Below are 22002 nucleotides of genomic sequence, written 5' to 3'. Positions count from 1 at the left end.
ATCCAGGCGTTACTCTTCCAGTTATAGAGCACAGGCAGAGTAGATTTAGCATAATTCTTAAGGGCCCTAGGATTTGGGGGATGGTAAATGAGCATTGGCTTCAACTTAAAGTCACCAACTGAATTAGCCCCTAATGAGAGAATCAACCAGTCCTTTGAAGCCAGGCATTGACTTCTCCTCTCTAGCTATGAAAGTCCTAGATGGTATCTTTTTCCAATATAAGGCTGTTTACTGTAGCCATCTTTGTTAATTATCTGAGTTACATCTTCTGGATAACTTGCTGCAGCTTCTACATCAGCACTGGCTGCTTCATCTTGAACTTTCATGTTATAGAGATGGCTTCTTTTCTTAAGCCTCACGAAACAACTTCTGCTAGCTTCAAACTTTTTTTCCTGCAGCTTTCCCATCTCTCTCAGCCTTCATAGAATTGCAGAGAGTTGGGTTTTGCTCTGGGTTAGGCTTTGGCTTAAGGGAAGGTTGTGATTGGTTTGATCTTCTATCCAGACCACTAAAACTTTCTCCATATCATCAATAAGGCTGTTTCGCTTTCTTATCATTTGTGTGTTCACTGGAGTAGCACTTCTAATTTCCTTCAAGAACTTTTCATTTGCATGCACAGTTTGGCTAACTGTTTGGTGCAAGAGGCCTAGCTTTCAGCCTGTCTCAGCTTTTGACAAGCTTTTCTCACTAAGCCTAATCATTTTCATTTTAATTTAAAATGGGAGCCTTGTGACTATTCCTTTCACTTGAACACTTAAAGGCCATTGTAGGGTTATTAACTGACCTAATTTTAATATAGTTGTGTCTTGGAACAGTGAGCCATGAGCAGAGGGAGAGAGATGGGAACAGCCTATTGGTAGAGCAGTCAGAACACACACTACATTTATTGATCAAGTTCACTGTTTTATATGGGCACGGTTTGTGGTGCCCCAGTTACAATAGTAATGTCAAGGATCAGGGATCACAGATCACCACAACAAATATAGTAATAATGAAAAAGTTTGAAATATTGTGAGAATTACCAAAATGTGACACAGAGACATGAAATGAGCAAATGTTGTTGGCAAAATGGTGCCAATAGATTTGCTTATCACAGAGTCGCCGCAAACCTTCAATATTTAAAAAATGCAGTATCTACAAGTGCAGTAAAGCCAAGTGCAATGAAACGATGTATGCCTGCATAAAGAAAAAAAAAGCAATGGAGGCAGTGAAGCAGTGTTCCAGTTTACACTCTGATTTAAGTCTGTGTTTCATGTGCTTTAATTATTATTCATTCCTCCTCTTTCATCTTTGCTGCCCTGCACAGTTTCCTGACATCCTTCAGCAAACAGCTTCCAAGATGGCTGGGACTTTGCCCCCCAAAGAATTCCTCCAGGCTGTCTTTGAATCTGTTCGGAACAGCAGTGAGGAGAGCCCCACCTCTGACCGCAGCCCCGGTGAGTGTTTCTGGGGGTATCTGAGGCCGTTGTCATGGCAGCAGTGTTTTGGTTAAGTCCCTGGCTTCAAGAGGACTCCTTGTCCAGGGGACTGGATGCAATGTTTGCAAAGCAGTAGAGTAGCAAAAATCCACAGGGCATAGAATTACATCTTTTTTTTTGCTGTGTTGGTCTTCATTGCCACGCATGGGCTCTCTCTAGTTGAGGCAAGCAGGGGCTACTCTTCTTGTGGTGCGCGGGCTTCTCATTGTCGTGGCTTCTCTTGCTGCAGAGCACGGGCTCTAGAGCGCAGGCTCAGTAGTTGTGGCGCACGAGCTTAGTTGCTCTTGGGCATGTGGGATCTTCCCGGGCCAGGGATCGAGCCCATGTCCCCTACATTGGCAGGTGGATTCTTAACCACTGAGCCACCAGGGAAGTCCAGAATTACATCTTTGTAAAGTGATTTGGAATCACATCTTGCATTCCTTACACAGGCCAGTAGGTTTAATGGGTGAACACGTGCAACAAACATTTCAAAACAATTGATTTAAGGACCAAAATGGCTGTGTGGCTATGAATTGCCGTGCTGGGGCCAGGCTGACTGGATTTGGATCCCAGGGCTGCCACTTATGGGCTGTGTGACTTTGGGTAAGCTCTTTAACCTCTCTGTGCCTTGGGTTTTATCCTCGGTAAAATGGGGATAATGAAAATCCCTACCTCATTAGATTATCGTGAAGGTTGGTGGGTTTTAAACCTATAAACATGTACACAACAGTGCCTGGCACGTAGGAAATGCTCAGTAAGTATTAGAGTGCAGACTTGTGCCAGGTAGGAGGGGACAAAGTTAACCAGACCCAAGAATAATTGTAATAATAAAAGTAATCTGTGCTTACTTTCTTTCCTGCAACAAATAATTTTTGAGCACTGACTGTGTGAACAAAACAAAACCCCCTGCCCTCATAGAGCTTACTTTCAGATGGGGTTGGGGGTAGCCAGACAATAAATTACAGACATAAGTGAAGTACGTAGTATGTCGTGTGATGAGTATCAAGAAGGAAAATAAAGCAAAGGACAGGAGTCAGGGAGCGTGGGATGTGGGGCTGTAATTTGAAAGGAGAACACAGTTAAGGAAGGGCTCACTAAGGTGACATTTGAGGAAAGACCCAAGGCAGTGTGGGAGTGGGCCCAGTGGGGACCTGGAGTTGGAGTCTTCTGGGCAGAAGGAGTGTGACAGGAGTGGGGGAGGAAGGAGGAATGAAGGGCAGTGTGGCTGGAGTGGGGTCTTATCTCCTTGTAAACGAGACCCGAAGGTGGGGTTTCATGGCGGCATCGAGCACGGAAATGTCGTGGTCGGTCTGATGTTCACCTTGGGTCGTCGCCTCTCCGTGCATTGTCTCGTCCTCACCTCTGTCTGTGGGGTGGGCAGTATGCTTTCTCCCATTTAACAAAGGAGAATGGGGTTTAGAGAGATTAAGAGATTTGGCCAAAGTCTCAGAGTTAGTCAACGGCAGCTCTTGGAATTGAATCCAAAGCAGGTGATGTTCACCACTAGCCCGTACAGTCCTCGCTGCCTAGCAGTCCGGTTGTCATATCGCCGTGCTCCTACTCTCTGCCTGTGGATACGTGAAAGTAAGACTTTCTGCCCTTGGGGGAAGATGCGCTTAGCTCTAGTGCTTAATTAGAGTTTTCTTTAGTTGGTTCTGGGTGTTAATTACTGCTGTGCTTATAGTCATTAATGGATTAGCAGAATTACTACTTGCTTTCATTTTAGTTAATTTTTGTGTGTGTTGATTCATTCAGTGAATATTTCCTGAATACCTACTATGTGTCAGGCCCTATTCTAAGCCCCAGGAAGTGATAAGACCAAGTCTCTGCTGTACTTTTAAACCATTCTGTTCTCTCATTCTGTACTTTCACTGAATCCTGCTTTCATTGGAAAGTGGGGCAAAGGGAGTCTAGGAGAGATGGGTCTTTTGTCTCCTCCAAGTGAGTTGTGATAAAGATGTTTGAGGACCAGACATGTACCTTTGACCTGGTCCAGTTCTGCCTCTTGATTAGAGTCCAGTGAATTTCCATTTAAGATGCAGTGAAAGGGGCATGGCCACGAGGCTTGGGAAATGCCCAGCCCCGGGTGGCTCTGGTGAGTCTGTCAGCATCAGGGGTCGTCAGCTCCTAAGATAAGAAACCCAGGATTGCTCTTAAGGCAAAGGTTTTCTCTCAGGTTGGGCACATCTGGGCCAGCAAAGACAGTATCTCATTTGTGTGTTGCTGAGAAAGTGGTTTGACTGGGTATGGTTCAGCTTACTCAGGACCGATATGGATGGATTTCTCCTGTTGCCAAGGAAAATGTAAGAGACCCATTTCTCCTCTGTCCTGGGATGGGAAGGCCATAGCCTCCACCAAGATTTTTATGGAGGGCAAATCATCTTCCCTTTCCACACTTAGGTAGGAGCGCCACTTCCTTATAATTCTGGAAGCCTTAACTCTGGGTTGCAAACTCAAATGCATGGGGTGGCTATGGGAGGTAGCATAATAAAAATGGCTAACATGTATTGAGTACTTACTGTATACCTGGCACTGTTCTAAGTGCTTTATAAATAATAACACATTTAGTCCTCGCAAAAATTCTATGAGGTAATTTTATACTCATTTTATAGACTAGGAATCGGAGACTAGGAATCTGAGGCACAGAGGGCTTAAATAGCTTTGGATTTGAATCTAAAGCCAGAACTGTTCACCACCACCTCCTATTGCCCTTAAGGCCATTAGCAGTCCAGTCATAATGATGCAAAGCTCCTACTGTGTGTGTGCTGGTGGCTTTGCAAAAAGTTGGCATTTCCATGATTTCGTTCGGAAGAAATGGCACAAGTGGGATTCAAACTGGCCCCTGAGTCCCTGAGCTCAGTTTCTACCCTACGCTATTTCTCATGGATAAATCCGATTGGAGAACAACATTACTCATTTCAATAAAGAAACAGACTCACATTTCCTGAAATTCTCTTTCCTCTGTTCCTTCCCCATGTCGCCCATTCCTCAGGTTGCCATGGAGTCTCGGCTCCCTCCTCCAATGACATCATCAAGCTGGCCGAAGCCAACGCCTGCTGGGCCCCCGAGGGCCTGCTCTGCCTGGGGGAGGATGCGTTCCTCAGGAGCGTGGAGCTGCTGGGGGCCGTCAGGAGCTTCAGCCCAGCTCAGCTGAGGACCCTGAAGGAGAAGGCAGTACAGGTGAAGCCCATCTCAGGGAGGAAGCACTCACAGAGGGAAACCCAACACAGGGTCCCAGCCCTGCTATGCACAGACCCCTGTCTTTCGCTTTCACTTGGGTCATCTTGTTGAAATCTCACTGCATCAGTTCAGAGCCATAGTTGTGATCTCCGCACCGGAGAGATTTCTAGCTCCTCCCTCTTAGGGCTCTGGCCGGGAATGAGATGTGTCTTGGCATCTAAGGTAGGCTCAGTAAATCAAATTCCGTGGGTGCTCTGGTGCCTCTGACTGAGGTGGTTTCCAGGAACTGTGCCTTTTCTTTCTCCACTCGGAGAACCCCACTGCTGCTTGCAGGAGGTTTTCTCGGAATCTGTTGCAAATTCACCTGAAAACAGAGCAGAAAGGAATAAAAGGACGACTAGAAGTAATTTGCCATCTTTATAAAGATCGCTTGTTTCAGCTATTAGGATGGTTGTGGACTGTATAGTTACCCTTGTGGGGTTAAGATATTAAATTCCTTAAAATAACAACTCTATTTTTTTATGTGAGTAATCCAAGTTTATTGTAGAAAAGTCAGAAAATAATAAAGAAGAAAATCAGTCGTAATCTTTTACCCAGAGGTAAGCACGTGTTAATATTTTGGTATGGTCATCTGAAGCCTCCCAGACTTCTGTGTATGTGTGTAAAATGTATTTATATATTTCATACATACGTATACATGCTACAAAATATAGCATCACGGTCACCTGCTATTCAATAGCTTGCTGTCCACACCAACAGTGTATACTGCATATTTTTATATATCAGAAATATAAATCTGTATCAGTATTTTAAATAGCTATATAATACTTTATGGCTGGTTTTTATTTATTTATTTAACCAGTTGGTAGACTTTTAGATTGTTTATTTTTTTAAGGCCTCAAGGTGCATAGTTATGCATATTTCTTTGGCCACTTGTCTTATTATTTACTTAGGCTAGATTCCCAGAGATGGAATTTCTGAGTCAAAGAGTTTAAATATTTTAAAAGCTTTCGATGCATGTAGCCAGATTCCCCTCTAAAAAGCATGTACCGATTTACGTTCTCAACACCAGCAAATGGGGGTATCCTGTACCCCATATCTTTCCAGTTCTCTTTACTCCTTGTCCAGTGCTCAGCCAACTTAGTATTCTTTGATTGTTGTTAACATACATTTCTTTAATTATGCCTGAGACTGAACTTTTCCCATATGTTTATTTCTTCTTTTGTGAATTTCCTGTTCATGTCTTTTGTCTGTTAAAAAAATAATAGTCTAATCTGGCTTTTTTTCTCCCCTGAAGGTTTGGGACACGCCTTCGTACTGGAGAGAGTACCATCTCGTCTCCCTGGGGCGCATCGTTCTGGCTCTTACTGAGAGCGAGCTTGAGCAGTTGGATCTCAGCTCCATCGACACTGTGGCTTCCCTTAGCCAGCAGACAGAGTGGACCCCAGGACAGGTAAGTAGATGTTGCTGGACCTTTCAAATATTCTACTTCTGTCTTAATTTTGTGTATATTTTCCTTTACGTCCTAGAACATACTTAATAGTATTTCTAATAGTAGCTTCAAAAACCTTTCCGGTTAATTCCATCATAATTGTCATTTCTGAGACTCTTTCTGTTAGCTAATTTTCCCCATAGTTATGGGTCATATTTTTCTTATTTGCAAGTCTAGTAATTTTGGTGGGCTGATGAGCATTGTATATTTTACGTCTTTGAGCACCCACCCAGTTTAGTGGTACTCCTTTAAAGAGTATTGGGCTTTGTTCTGGCATACACTTAAATTACTTTTAGATCAGTATGATCATTTTGAGGCTTCCCTTTGAGCATTATAAGGGTGCGTCTAGACTGAGCTTTATTCTGTGGTTAATTTATCCCCATCACTGAGACATGATTCTTCTTGAGGACTCTATCCAATGCTCCGTGTATTTCAAGACCTCTTCTCTCTGGCTGGTGGGAATGTGAACTCTTTCCAGCTCCATGTGAGCTCGAGAATTGTTCAGCCTACGGCTTTCTGATGCCTTTTTTGATATTTATGTGGAGTTTCATTCCTTGCATGCGACCAGCACTCAGCCAGACTGGAGAAGACCTCTCTGCAGATTTCTGGAGCTCTCTCTCTCTCTCTCCGTGCAGTTTCTTCCTCTCCAGTACTTTGCCCAACAAATTATCGTATCCCTGGCCTCTCTGAACTTGGATCTCTGTATCCTCAACTCAGCCTGACCTCTGGGCTTTTTCGGGTTCCCTTTCCTGCTCCATAGCCTGGAAGCTGCCTCTGGGCAGAGAGCAAGGGCAATTGTGGGGCTCACCTGATTTGTCTTCCTTCTCCCAGGATTATAGGCCTGTGCTCCCTGCTGTCCAGTGTCTAAATACAGTGGTTTCATATACTTTGTTCACACTTCATGGTGAGAGGGTGATCCCTGTGTCAGTTAATTCTTCACAGGCTAAAGAAGAAGTTCTGTCCAGAATTTAATTGTTTCAGTTGGGAGGGAAGTTAATCCACTGGATTGCTAGAAAGGAGAGCCTTAGTTGCTCTGTGTTAACTTCATTCTCAGGCAGCCCTCCCTCAGCTGTTGTTTTCAGCGCTAGGCTTACGTATCACGTAATTAGCAACCCCAGAAAAAAGTGCCCCTTTTCTCATTCATTTTTGAAACAGCCCCAGCATTGACTCCAAACATGCAATTGCCCGGCCCTAAACTATCTGGTCAGGATTAGAATATGTGGGTTGGCCTGGCATGCACCAGGGAGTGGAATCCATCTCACCAGGACCATATGTACTGAGGACGGGGAACGCGTGTGTCGTAACGATCCCCAAAGATGTCTACATCCTCATCCCTGGAGCCTGTGACTATGTTACCTTATGTGGCAAAAGGGACTCTGCAGATGTGATTAGGTTAAGGACCTTGAGATGGGAGATGATCCTGGTGGGCCCAACGTAATCACAAGGGTCCTTAGAAAGGACCACAGATACAGAAGGCAATGTGACAGTGGAAGCAGAGGGACAAGGGACACACTGAGAGATTTGAAGGTGCAGTGCTGCTGGTTTTGAAGATGGAAGATGGGACTCTGAGTCAAGGAATTCAGGCAGACTCTAGAAGCTAAAACAGGCAGGGAAATGACTTCTCTCTAGAGCCTCCAGAACAAACACATCATGCTGACCCATTTTAGGACTTGAGACCCCCAGAACTGTAAAAGAATATATCCGTGTTGTTTCAGGCCACTGAGGTTGTGGTAATTTGTTACAGCAGCAAGAGGAAATGAGCACAGGTGGTTCACCAAAGGAAAGGCATGGTGTTATCAAAGGGAGAATGGACGCTGGGCAAGCAAAACCAAGGCATGGCCCCTACTCTCCTGAGCTTTTTGTAATCAGGATTGCCATGTCACATGACTCTGGGTGGCACCATTCAAAGAGAACATGGTGTGAATTGTGCCCCCCTGGAGTTAGGTAACATGGAGGTCCTGGCCATAAGGATTAAGTGAGTTAATACATGTTAAATATGGTGAACGATGCCTGCGACATAGTTAGTCAACAAAAATTAGTTGTCTTCATCAGCATATTGTCATTGTCACACTCCCTCTCTGGTAGTTTAACACCTTCCTCATCTGCAAGGTGAGGGGGTTGGACCCCCAAGTCTGCAGTTCCTTCTACTCTGACGTTCTACAATCCTGGGGTTCCGTGACACTAAAACTGGTTTTGACTGGTTTGAGAAGTGCCACCTCACATTTCCAATATTAAAATCATTCTATTCGCAGTCTGGGAGAAAACAGAAAAATATATCCAACTTAGAAACCAGAGCATCTCTTTCCCTTTTTACCAATTTTCAGTTCCCATGGATGGCAGTGAGATTTATCAATATGTTTGAAGAGGATATGGAAATCAACATTTGCAAATATCATTTGCAGTCAGTTCCTCAACTTTAGCTCCCGATCAAACGCTTAAATGCATGTTTCTAGGTTAATAGTCAGAACTGGCGGAACTACATTAACAGATAATTCAGCTTAAAAACCAATATAAAGGGGAAAAAAAACTATTATAGAAGCCAGAGGGATGAACAGAGAGATTGAAATCTTCCAGCTATTCACTTTTCAGTGGTTAATATTGCCTAAAAGTGCTGGTATTAATTGTCTTGGAATCATTACAGATACAGTGCTCCAGTCACTCAAGGAAATATATTGTAGCTTATCACCGTGCAGGCTGAGCTTGCATTTTCCAGGTTCCAGTCGCAAGGACAATTTAATATCACATCTTCAAAGTAATTTTATTTGAATTGTATTTTTGCACTTTCATTTTAAAATGGGCATGCCTGATGGTTGGGGGGCACAGATTGCCATGAGTCAATGAATGAAACCTGATTATGAAGACTTAATAAGAAAAGTTCAAAAGCTAACTTGAATCTCCATCTTTCCCTCATCCCCAAACATCTTCACTGGCTCTGAAGTCAGACTGCCCAGGTTGTAATCCTAGAACCATTATCTACTAGCTGTGTAACCTTGGCATAGTTACTTAACCTCTCTGTGCCTCAGTTTCCTCATCTGTGAAATAGAGATAATATTAATACTTACTTCCTAGGGTTGTTGCGAGGATTAGGTGAGATAGTATGCGTAAATGGTCAAAACAGTGTTGGCATACAGTAAGCATTCAATAAATATTAGCTATTATTATTTTGGATGTACATTGCCATTCAAAGACATTTAAATCTAAACATTGTGTTACTGAAATTCACTTACAGTACCTGTGAGCTTTGTAATCATTGAGGGGAAACTTCATGAAGACACTGACCAGTCCAGTTTGCAGAGACGTGGGAAATCTCTCTGAAGCCAATCCATCACGTGACGGCAATAGTCTGATGCCATTTCGAAGGAGTATATATTGCCTACAACGTCTATAGCTCACTCACTCAGATGTTCATTCATTCATTCAAAAAGTACTTATTATTCCCAAAGTACCCTAATATGGGCCAGGCATTGTATCAGGTACTAGGGATGCAGGAGTGAACTAGCTGGATATGGTCTTTGTCTTTGGAGATTCTACTGGGTGATACAGACAAAAAGTTGAGTGATCAAGGTGAAACATTTAATAAATTTTGATAAGTGATAAGCAGAAAATGGACAAGGTGCTCATGGAAATAGTGGGGAGGGAAGCTACTTGGGATGGGGGAATCCAGGAAGTCTTCTCTGAGCAGGTAACATTTAAACAGACCTGAGGGATAGAGAGACAACAGCCACGTGAAAAGTGGAATCCCATTTCAGCGTTTCGCAATCCTTGCCAATACTTTTTCTTAACACTGGAGTGATCTATAGTGTGTGATGGGATGGACTGACATTAAAGGGAGATGGGGAGATTCACTGTATCCCTGTGACCCTCACTTCCATTCAGGAGATGTTCGTCCTTGGAGGTCTCCTCCCTATCTTTGCCTTGTGAGCTCTGGCCCTTTTGTAATCTTCTGCATCTGCCTCCATGAGCCCTGAGGAGCCAGACAATTATACAGCTCATCTTCAAGAGATCGACTTGGGTCCTTCCTCAGATCCAACATATCTGGATCAAATTAATCAGGGTTAATCCAGTTACAAGTGACAGAAAACCCAACTCAAAGTGGCTTGAACAAGAATGGAATTGACTCCCATGACTGAGAAGGTCAAGGGTGGAATTAAGGTATGGCTGGATCCAGGGGCTTCAACACTACTGTCAGGAAGCCATCTCACACCAATTTTTTTTTTTTTTTCCTGCGGTACGCGGGCCTCTCACTGTTGTGGCCTCTCCCGTTGTGGAGCACAGGCTCTGGACGCGCAGGCTCAGCGGCCATGGCTCACGGGCCCAGCCGCTCCGCGGCATGTGGGATCTTCCCGGACCAGGGCATCCTGCATCGGCAGGCGGACTCTCAACCACTGCGCCACCAGGGAAGCCCATCACACCAATTTTTGACCCTGCTTTCCTTTACGTGGGCTTTGCTCAGAGGCAGTTTCTTTCTTTCTTTTCTTTTTTTTTTTTTAAATAAATTTATTTATTTATTTTATTTTTGGCTGCATTGGGTCTTAGTTGCTGTGCGTGGGCTTTCTCTAGTTGCAGTGAGTGGGGGCTGCTCTTCGTTGCGGTGCACGGGCTTCTCATTGTGGTGGCTTCTCTTCTGGTGGAGCACAGGCTCTAGGCGCACGGGCTTCAGAAGTTGTGGCACGCGGGCTCAGTAGTTGTGGCGCACAGGCTTAGTTGCTCCATGGCATGTGGGATCTTCCCAGACCAGGGATTGAACCCGCGTCCCCTGCATTAGCAGGCAGATTCTTAACCACTGCGCCACCAGGGAAGCCCCCCCAGAGGCAGTTTCTTTCCATGTGTTGAGTTCTAGCAGATTCAGGTGTTTGTCCTTCCAAGGTCCAGTCCACAGTAAAGAAAGCTCTTCTCTTCTAATTGCTCCAACCAAAGTCCTGGTTGGTTTTGACTGGATCACAGGCCTAATGTAGAACCAGTCACTGCAGCCAGGCTAAGAGACAAACTGACTGGCCAGGACTAGGCCATAACATCACCTCTGGAACTCAGAATGCAGTTAGCTCCAATTGAACCACGTGAAGTGAGAGAGTAGGAGGTCTGGCTCTCCAGGGCAGGTCATGAATAATCAATGGTCACTATACTAAAATTACAGGGACCCTACACTACACATCAGCCCCTAAAGCAAAGCTCATTGAAGAGATTCCTGTGTGGTTTTTTAATGCCAAAGGATTTAACATACTACTCCCTGGAATTGAAGAGTGAGAGGCAAACCTATTTCAGGGTAGATTTCACGAAGGTAACATTTGACTTGAACTCCCAAATAAAAGGATGGTTGGATTTTAACAGTTGGGAATGCAAGAAGTGCATTTCAGATGGAGGCACTGACTTGGGTAAAGGTGCAAAGGCAGAAAATTACAAGGTCAGAAAGTTGTGACAACTGTTGCTGGAAAAGTCTGGATCCTGATGCAGAAGAACTTAAATGACCAAACTATGTGAAGGTCATGAGTGATGAAGGGAATAAGCCAGCAGACACAGACACAAGGTATAGGTGTCTTTAATACTGGTGAAGGATACAAGAGCTTCACGGCCTAAAGATGCCTCCATAGATCAGGGGACATACTCCGTAGAAGCAGGACCTTCAGGAGGCTAACCTGGATGAGCGGCTGGGATGATTTGGAGTGGGGAGTGTGTTCGGAGGAGTAGGGTGGGCGATCAGTCAGGAGGCTGGCTCCTTTATCCCCTCAGACCTTGGAGTCTTGATCATCCCTGGATAGTTCATTTCCTATCCTCCCACATTTTTATAGGCTAAATCCATTCTGCAAGGGTTCCTGGAGGATTCAGGCTATAGTGTCCAGGATCTGAAGAGCTTCCACTTAGTAGGACTTGGTGCAACCCTGTGTGCCATGAACATCACCGAAATCTCACTTATAAAGATCTCAGAATTCAGGTAACCAAAACACTAGTGTGCAGAATAGCAAATGATTGATTGGTTCGTTCGTTCATTCATTCAGCAAGATGTTCTCTGCTTCCTCATGCTTTGCAACTTTTCTGGGCTAAAATAGGGAGTGAGATTAGCTGGATCATTTTTTGGTGCTGAAACCTTCTGCATATCTTTTTTTGGCCGGAGAGTCTCCCAGGCTCACACTACATCCTCCTTCACAACCAGGGTGGTGGTGGCCAGAATTGGGACCCTGCTCTGCAGCACCCACGTCTTGGCAGAGTTTAAGAGGAAGGCAGAAGTTGTGTTTGGGGGGCCCACCGAGTGGTCCAGCTCTGTCCTGCAGGAGCTTGGGACCATTGCAGGTAAGAGACACCTTGAGTATGCCTTTCTCTCCCTTTCCAACCTTAAATCTGGGGACAGAAAGAAACAAAACAATGAAAGAATCAGGACAGAAATAAAGATGCAGACGTAGAGAATGGACTTGAGGACACAGGGTGGGGGGAAGGGTAAGCTGGGACGAAGTGAGAGAGTGGCATGGACATATATACACTACCAAATGTAAAATAGATAGCTAGTGGGAAGCAGCCGCATAGCACAGGGAGATCAGCTCGGTGCTTTGTGACCACCTAGAGGGGTGGGATAGGGAGGGTGGGAGGGAGAAGCAAGAGGGAGGAGATATGGGGTTATATGTATATGTATAACTGATTCACTTCGTTATACAGCAGAAACTAACACAACACTGTAAAGCAATTATACTCTAATAAAGATGTTAAAAAATAAAGGTTAAATAATATAGTGTTGAAAAAAAAAAGAATCCTTGACCACGTGTAGTGACTATCTATAGAGTTATGGTAGAACCTAGATTTCATGACTTCAAGTTGCAGAGGGTGGGGTCTGCAAGTCTGCTTTTTAAACAAGCTCTCGGTAATTTTTGTTAGCTAAAGTGGTTTAGAATGTTATTTAATTGGCTCCAAAGTAGATTTATACACAATTTGAAATTTGTGTAAAGTAAAGCTCGTTCTGGGCGTATATCTCCTTGTAGGAGACCCATCAGGGTTAACGTGACCCACATTTTTTTTCCTGAGTTGATTGAGGAAGCTGATTCCCCGGTGTGATTCTCAGGGACTTTTGTAAGGAAAGATGTTTGCCTAGAACACGCAGATCTGTACATCAGGCAGCACCATTAATAAAACAAATGGAGTCCCGATGGCTTGAACTAAACCCTCGTGATTCCTTTTTCTCCCCAGCTGGATTAAGTAAGGAAGAGCTCCGAATGCTTGACAAGGATTTGATGCCATATTTCCAGCCATCAGCAATCAAATGCCTTCCTGATGAGATATTCAAAGTAGGTACTCAGTTCCTCAAGGAGAATGGGAGCTTGACCCTATTTCAAATCACACAGGGAGGCAGATGGTGAGCCTTGGATTCTAGGGACCTGCAACCAGCCTTCTGCTAATAGGGCCAGAGGAGAGCTGTGTGCCAACAGCGGATGGATCACAAGATAATTTTAGGTGTTTTTGTTTTTTAAGTATTTTTTTCTTCAATTTAAATTTATCTTTTAATTGTATCTATTTTTACGGTTTCCTTCTCTTTGTAGCCACTGGTACTGATTTTCTATTTATGATGGTGTGACAGGTGCATATTCCCTTATCCAAAACCCTTGGGGGCATATATATATTTCAGAATGTGGAATTTTCCAGATTTTAGGAAGATCATTCTGTGAATCTACAGTATTGTAACTTAATACCTTCAGCAGTGTCTGGGGAAGCACCTTGTAAGCCAATGCATTAATATTTCTGTGAAGAAATCTGTGACAGATCACACTAATTGGGATAAGTAGAGACTATAAATGGTCTCACATCAATTTAGATCAGATTTTGCTGGCAAATAAGTTTGTCTTAAACGTTGGAAAAAACTTTGTTTTCTGACTTTTTCGGACTTCAGAATTGCAGATGAGGGATAACATTTCCTGTATAACATTTCCTTTTAAGATAAAATTAAGTAAAATATTTTAATTGATTTTAAGAAAAGTGTTAAGGAAGCCACAGTAGGACAGGTGACAAACAGCTATGGGAGAAATTGAGAGGGTTGAATTGGATCAACTGAGGTTAGGGAAGCAGGGTATCCAGTGAGAGGTCCTTCCTTCCTGTCCATGTACAAGATTAGGAGAGGGTTTGGTGGGGACAGTCTGCTCTGATGTGGAGTGACGCTGGTGTTCTTGCCTGCTGTGTAATTTGGAAACACATTCTGTCCATAAAAACTGGATAAGGCACACACAGGAGGCTAGACAAACTCCCATGATACAACATCATTGGTTCATTTTAATAAAGAGAGCGGACCTTGAACCGCTTCAGCACCCGGGACAGTTCCCAGCACAGAACAGGTGTGATAGCTGTTTAGGGGAAATAAGTAAGTCAGAGTCCTTAATGCCATTGAGCTTCTCCTCTGAGGGCTCTGCACGGGGTAGGCAGCTTGGTTCTTGATGCTGGCATGTTGCTGAGCACTTTCTCCTGGTCTTGTTTGGAATGTAGTCTGTAGCTTACCTACTCCAAAAATTCCTAGTGGCCACTTACATTGTGGTAGGCTCCAGCCTAGGCACTAGGATGTAGGCTCCAGGCTGGTGCACCTGGGATGCACTGGTGAAGGGGTATAACACAGTGCCCTCAGGGGCTTGAAAAGTAACATAAGGGAGTTCAGTGGCCAGGGTAGGGACTGAAGTGAACTGGAGAGCCCTGTCTAAATCTGGAGAAGCTGCTTCTCATCCCTGGCACATTGATGCAGTGTGACAATGTGGGCCAAGTATTGCTGGATCTTCCTTTTTTATCAGAATTCAGAAATCTCATTTTCATGTGAAATCTCCTGATAATTAAATGTTGGCAACCACTTTGAATCCATATTTTAAAACACAGTGCAATAGGCCTAGAGATTCAATCTGGCCTGTGGGTTGCAAGCAGCACATTGGAAAAACAGATAATTTTTATAATGCAGACTCTATATTAATGGTAGATGTAAGGTGTAAGCCAGAAGAGCATGTCCTCTGTGTGTGTGTGTGTGTGTGTGTGTGTTTGTGGTGGGGGGGGAGGTGATGCTGAATTTTGCAGGATGGGTTAGCTAGGTGGAAGGGAGGAACAGTGTTTCAGGCAGAAGGAAGTGCTGCCTTCTGGGGCTGCAGACATGGACTTCCATTCTCCAGGAGTGAAGTGTGCCAGCGCAGAGGACGCTGGAGAGGGGGGCAGGACCCAGAGCTTGAAGCGCTCGTTACCACGTTCAGGAGCTTGAGCTGTGGCCTGGAGAGGTGGCAGGGAAGGGTTCTAAGCAGGGGCATGACATGATTCCAGAGAAGCATCAACCTGGACAGGAAAGAAGAAGGTGAAGGAGAGAAGAAGATGGGGTGAAGAAGCAGAACCCCCTTTCTCAGAATCTATGGGGCCCTTAGAAAATAAGCAGGATGACTTTAGAGGCCCCTGCCATCCCATTTCACTCCACACCTACTGGAACTAGTCACCAAGTCCTCTCTAGGATGGAAGCGACTTCAGAAAACATCTTGTTCAGGGCCTTCAAAGGACTTCTGCTCTCCGCAGAATTTCCCATTTCCAGTGTCCATGGCAGACATCACTAATGGATTACTGTACTTTCCCTTCGCTGAGCCCTCACAGAACTCAGCAGCAAGGGTTAGAATCACTTAGGAGGCGAGTTATCTGTGCCATCCCACATCTAGTCCAAAAGCCCAGAGAGGCTATGACACTTGCCCAAGGTCACACAGCTGTTATGTGACAGAGCTGGGACACAGATTCAGGTCTTTGCCTTTTAGGTGTGTGTTTTCTCCTCCACATCAGTGTTTCTCAGGTGGGGGACTTGAAGCATTGGGGGTGGGGTGGGGTGGAACCTTGCACTGCATTAAACAACACTGTCACCTTTTCACCTCTCCTTTACTACTGATTACTTGGAGGAAGAAGTCTCGATTTGGAGCTAAAATGTATTTAACACCTCTGTAACACTTTAAATCCCCCTTTTTTTCCTGTTTTTAAAGAAACCTCAGGTTCAGACATCGTTGGCCAACACATAGAGCTACAATTCAACAGTGTCGTTTTATTTATTATGGCATATTTTAAATGAGTACTTATTGCGAGTCATTCCAATTTTCCACTTTTGGAAATTTCCATTAAATTTTTTTCATTTTAAAATAAGTTTATTTTAGTAGTGAAAGAGTCATCTGATTTTAAGTAAAAATCCTAAAGACGAGCACATGGGTACGACGAAGGTGTGCGGGTGCTGGGCGGATGGCCGAGGTTTGGGAAAGCCGCGGAGAGGCGCCTCTGAGGGCGCTGCCCCCTCTCCCCTGCAGGAGCTGTCCGCGGAGCAGATCGCCTTCTTGGGCCCGGAAAACGCCGCGGCCGTGACCCCAGCCCAGCGCCGGCAGCTCAGCATGTTGCAGCTGCAGAGCCTCCAGCAGGCGCTAGATGGCGCCAAGACACGCTCCTGGCTGGACGCGCCTCCGAGCGCCAGCCCCACCCGGACCCCCGCCTCTCTTTCTCCTCCAGGTGAGCCGGAAAGACCCAGCCCGGTCCCCCACTCCTAATCCCTTTCCTAGTCCCTTGGTCCGCCCTGCCAGACCCGGGGCAGCGGGAAGGTTCCTAAAATTCAGGGTGGGCTCTCTGACAGTCCTTGGAGATCCTGCATTCCCAGAAAAATCCAAAGGCCCTACCGAGCACATGTAAATGATTCTCAACTCCAGAGCACTTTAAAATCACGGGGGGGAGCCTTTTTAAAAAAACGTATTTATTTTTGGCTGCGTTGGGTCTTCGTTGTTGCGCATGGGCTTTCTCTAGTTGCGGCGAACGGGGCTCCATGTCCCCTGCAGGCAGATTCTTAACCACTGCGCCACCAGGGAAGCCCCACCGGGGAGCTTTTAAATACTGCCAGTCCCGTGGACCCCACCCAGAACCCACTGAATCAGAATTTCTTAGGACTTAAGTCCTGTCAGTGGTTCCTTTACTCCTCCCTTCTCACCGTCCAGTATTAATTAATAAATTCAATTGACATATACTGGGCACCTGTTAATACTATGTGCCAAGCCTGCAGTAGGAGCAGGGAATACAGAGGTGAGTAAGGCAGGTAAGGCTCTCTCATAAATAAAGAAGATTTCAAATCTGGTGAGACCAGAGGAGGAAAGCAGCAGAAGGTGGTGGTGGTGACTAAGGGCTGAGCTGAGACAGAGGGGCCGGGGGTGTGGCTTTCCTTCCTGTCTTTCCTCCCTGCCTGTTTTACTCTCCCCCTCCCCTCACTCTCCCGCTTCTCACGGCCTTTGGACTAAGCTGGTGCTGGGCTCTGGGGAGGCAACTGTGAACCAGCCAGGCGTGTCCTCTGTCCTCTCTGAACTCCCAGTCCAGCATGGGGGTGAGGGAAACTGCTGCACCCCGGCCACCATGAGGCAGTACAAGGAGTGCTGTGAGCGGGGGGGACACAGGCCCCCAGGGAATGCTCGGGAGATGCAGCTACCTAGGCTTGGGAAAGCGGGGAGCGGCCATGGAAACCTCCAGAAGACAGTGATTCCTAAGCTGCAGACCAAGAGAAGAGAAGATGGACCCAGCCAGGTGGAGAGTGTCCCAGGTAGAGGGAAGAGTGAGTGCAAAAACCCAGAGAGTGAAGCTTGGTGCTTCGTTGTCTCCAGGTCCGCCCTAGGCTCCCTTGGGGATAGCAAATTGGGGGATTCCCAATTTCTGCAGCCGCAAGTGGCCAGACATGGCACCTGCAAACCGGAGCCACTTACTATTATCTTAAAGCCTTCTCATTGAAATATAATATGCATACATTTAAAAGTTATTTTAAAATGTTGCAGTGTTTTGTGTATGTTATATAATGCACACAATAGGCAATGCACCTGGTTTAAAATACGAAAGGTCTGAAAAGGTGTGCAGTGAGCTATCTTCCCCATCCCCTGTTCCTTAGTCGCCCAGTTCCCCTCCCCAGAGGCAACCAATGTCACCAGCTTGTGTATCTGTCCAGAGATACTCTATGCATATCCATAGTTTATCCCTGCACTTTTACAAAACTTGTTATACACTTTGTTCTGTGCCTTGTATTTTTCACCTGACAATATACCTCGGAGGTAGCTCCATATCCGTACCTAGGAGCTGTGCGATTGTTTTTCTGGCTACGGCATAACTGTAGTTAACTAGATCTCTGTAGATGATGATTCAGTTGTTTCTATTTTTATATTGTTACGAACAATGCTGCGGCGGATGACCTTATGTACTTTGCATCTGTTCAAGTGTATCTGCAGGGTAAACTCTTCCAAGTGGGATTGCTGGGTCTGAGGGTTTGTGCATGTGTAATTTTGATGGATGCTCGCCAGGCAGGAGAAGCCTAGATTCCTTCCCCTTCCTTTCACCCCACAGGCCTGAGCTGGGGCTGGCAGCTGGGTGAACCCTTCCAGTGGGCCAGGCACTTAATCTCTTGTTTCGTAAATTTGCTTCATTATCCGAATCATCTGGGAGTGATACTTAAAATTCCAAATCCCTGGGCCTGGTACCAGACTTGCCGAATCAGAGCTTGCCCGGGGAGGATCCCAGAATTTGCGTTTTTAGCATTCTCCCCAGGTGACTCTTATGATTAAGGCAGCTCTGGTAGTCGCTGATTCACACAATCTCATTTAATTCGCCTTTCCGTCCCTTGCAATTTGGGGTCATTATTCCTGTTTAGGAGTTGAGCAAACCAAGGTTGGGTGAGATCTAGTGAGTGGTTCAGGGAGTGGTGCGTCCACCCTCCGCGGGCTTCTGAGACCTCCTGTGCACTCTTGTCTTGTTTCCTTTTAGGAGCCTGGGTCTCCCAGGGTCTTGGGCTGGGCTGCCCTCTGCTGGTCCTGATGCCCGGGCTCGTGTGGTGAGCGGCATTTGCGCATTGCCCTGGGGCCCAGGCAGCTGCCCAGGGCACGTGGAGACCGAGGGCGCTGCAGACGGTGGGAGTCCCGCATCCCGACTCAGAGCCTCAGTGGGGGCAGGGAGACCCTGGGACCTTGGAATTGAAGAGGCGCTAAAAGGAGGAATAACTGTTGAAAATGATCTCGCACGTTCTTAACCTGGCTCGTGTCCTCAGCGGGGAGGCGTTCTCAGCCTCATTTCAGTCTCCCTAGTTTTCCAGCTTGGAGACAGAGAAGCTGGGGAGGGAGGGGTGTTTCCTGTCAAAGCATGAAGACCTTGGTACAAGTCACTGCCCTCCCGCCAGAGGGAGATGCCGGAGAGCAGTGGGTGCAGGCAAAGGCGCCGTTTTTGCCAGGGCCTGATATGGCTTCAATTCTGGCTTAATTTCCCCTCCTTGGAGCTATGGGGTGCATTGGATTTCTCCTTCTTGGATACTTCGCAGAGCTGAAATAAATGAATCCCGCAACAGACGCCAATATTCCTGCCTGATTGCTGGGACTAATTGATGTTTTGGTGGGCATGGCATTGCTTGGAAATTAAAACAGTTAACATGGCTCAACGTTAAATCAATTTTAAAATACATTTTCCAGATGCCTTCCATTTCCTTGGGAGGCAGCTGAATGAATGGCTGTGGAATTATCAGTGAGACTTTCAACATATTCCTTTCTTGATGGAGGTGGTGGCTCTTCTTGTTTTAAATTGCTCTGGGCTTTGGGGATGGGTTGAAATCAAAGAAAATAAACTGTGTAAGCCAGTCACTCCTGTGATTATGGCACAGCAGAACAAACGCACCCTCTGGCCCAATCCTTTTGGAGGCTGGGATGGAGTTACCTCTGGAAGTTCGCAGGACGCTCTTGGCCTTTGGCTCAGGAAGGCAGAGCTCAGGAAGGGGCGCGTTGCCACCTCCCAGGTGTTACGCCTTCTCAAATTCAGCCAACAGAGTTGTTTCGCGCCACATCACCTAGGTGGCAATTTAGGTATCCTGCGTACGTCTGTGCTGCCACCAGCACGTTCTGTGCCCTTTTCCTGGTCACCTCCACAGTAGACGTCTCATCTGGAGACAAGAAGAGCCTGCTTGAGTGTCCAGAAACCTCTGGTGTCCCATCGGAGGTGGGTGGGGCTTAAACAGCATCATAGGTAGATGTTATAGAGGCTGGTGTGTTTGCAGATGTCCCACGTGATTATTACAGAAAATTAAAAGACCGGGGCGTGGCCCTGCGGGTGTTACTTGGGGTCTGATCCGGTTTTCTTTCGTCCTGGCAGGGAAGTGGCCACTAATGCTGCTTCTCTAGCACAGATCGTTTGTCTTGTTACAAACTCGAGCCCCAGTTTAGCTGGGCTGGACCAGCTGTTTGGAGAGGGACGCTGGGTGAGAGTGTGTCTGCCCAGATTCCCATCGGAGGGGCCTTGGACCTCGCTCAGTATTCCCGCTTTCTTCCAGCCTTGGATTATGCTGGGCAGGAATAATAACAATCCCGTCTGAGTTGGACTTCACGCTGCCAATATCGTGAGGTCTTTGCGTCTCACTTTCCCTTCTGATCACTTGTTTTTGGTTTAATTCCTGGCTTGTGCCTCCCATCGTGGATGACAGTAACAGTTCCTGTTTGGGAGGCTAAGTCTGCATCTGAGGGCTTTAGCTGTGTCATTAGCTCATGTCGTCATCATCACGATCCTGCCAGGTGGATGCTGTTGGCTCCCTTTTTCCAGATGAGGGGACAGAGTCCGAGAGAGGTAAGAAACCCTTGTCTGAGGCCTCTCAGGTAGTGAGGATTTAAATCCTGACTTTTTATCTTGCCCTGTGCTGCCTCGTGGATGGGTATTCTTGAACTTCTCTAATGAGTTAGATCAGAGAGAGCTTCTGTAGATCCCGTCCTCTCCTCCTCTGGCGGGAGGCCAGCTTGCCTCACAGCACATATAATTGGTGATTGCCTCAGGCAGGAAGACAAATCCAGCTTATGCCCTGCAGGACCCCTGGGGTCTACAGTTGAAATGTTCAGTCCTCTGCACACAGGAAAGCAGCGGGTCACAGCGCAGGTGCCACTCCCATTCACCTTTCAGTGTCAGCCGTACTGTTGGATTCCCAGCCTCCACCTTCTGCAACTTCTCCCAGCTGTTTGCAGAGATCACGGACACTGGCATGCAGGTCACAGTGTGCTGGCCATGGCTCTGATCGGTCAGGACCTGTGCTGTACTGGTTATTAAAATGTTTGACTATCTCTCAGCTATATCCTTTTACAGAACCCCACCTTCAGGCTTGATGGAAGTGGGAGTCTTTCTGCAACTTCAGCCTACCATCCAGTGGGGCTTAGAATTAAGCTATTCTCTCTAGTCCTGGAACCCAGGGCTTCAGCCACAGCTGCTGGGATGGGCTCCACTGCCAAGGAGAGGTGGCTGTGTGTGTGGGTGCGTGTGCAAATGTGTGTGTGCGTGTGTGTTTACCTGGCTTTACTGAAGAAATGCTGTCATGGAAGAGACAGTAAACAACTTAATATTAAATATTCCATATTTATTTGTCCTTAAAATTTCTTTGCCCACCCTTGCCTCCTGAGGTCCTTTAAAACATCTATATTGCCTCCCTATAAAACATGTATATAATAAACAGTTAAGCCCGGCAGAATTCCAGACCACACAGTGTCTAAGCGGGATGTCTACAAAGTGCATGTCTTAAAGCCTTCTAGAAGTGAGTGTCCTCTCTGCAAATCCATCCAGGACGTCCAGCGATTCTTGGGATTCTCAGCCACCACAGGAGGGTCACGGTACACTTCTCGACCTCCACTGCCTCAGGTACTGATTGTTTCAGAAAGGGACATAACTTGTCTGATCCTTGGAGACATCTGCAACCTACCTTGTCTGCCTTCACTTTCATCCTGGCTTTTTATGAGCCAGATCAGATACATGCTGATGAAATCTGGAGGGAGGGGCTGTCTTTTCCCAGGAGAACTCTGGCCCTGAGGAATTCCTTCCAGTCTGAGACCCTCCAGAACACTCCTGTTGGCTGCAGGGTGGGTGGGTGGGAAGACTAGATGA

General features: G+C 46.2%; 1 protein-coding gene across 1 annotated transcript in view; it reads left to right on the top strand.

Moving 5' to 3' along the window:
• OTOA (otoancorin) overlaps nucleotides 1–19382 on the top strand; it is a 71368-nt gene extending 51986 nt beyond the window's left edge. Inside the window, exons 22-29 of the mRNA XM_024744532.1 lie at nucleotides 1307–1436; nucleotides 4453–4640; nucleotides 5938–6093; nucleotides 11919–12061; nucleotides 12281–12417; nucleotides 13303–13400; nucleotides 16401–16596; nucleotides 18871–19382. Of these exons, the coding sequence (XP_024600300.1) occupies nucleotides 1307–1436; nucleotides 4453–4640; nucleotides 5938–6093; nucleotides 11919–12061; nucleotides 12281–12417; nucleotides 13303–13400; nucleotides 16401–16596; nucleotides 18871–18941 (1119 nt within the window). The 3' untranslated portion in view covers nucleotides 18942–19382. The remainder of the gene's footprint in view (nucleotides 1–1306; nucleotides 1437–4452; nucleotides 4641–5937; nucleotides 6094–11918; nucleotides 12062–12280; nucleotides 12418–13302; nucleotides 13401–16400; nucleotides 16597–18870) is intronic.
• Nucleotides 19383–22002: the final 2620 nt, after the last annotated feature.

The sequence above is a fragment of the Neophocaena asiaeorientalis genome, unplaced genomic scaffold, assembly GCF_003031525.2.
Source record: "Neophocaena asiaeorientalis asiaeorientalis breed wild unplaced genomic scaffold, Neophocaena_asiaeorientalis_V1.1 scaffold91, whole genome shotgun sequence".
In the NCBI taxonomy this organism is placed as follows: domain Eukaryota; kingdom Metazoa; phylum Chordata; class Mammalia; order Artiodactyla; family Phocoenidae; genus Neophocaena; species Neophocaena asiaeorientalis.
Note: the sequence above shows the minus strand (reverse complement) of the source record. Positions and strands in the feature narration are given on the sequence as shown.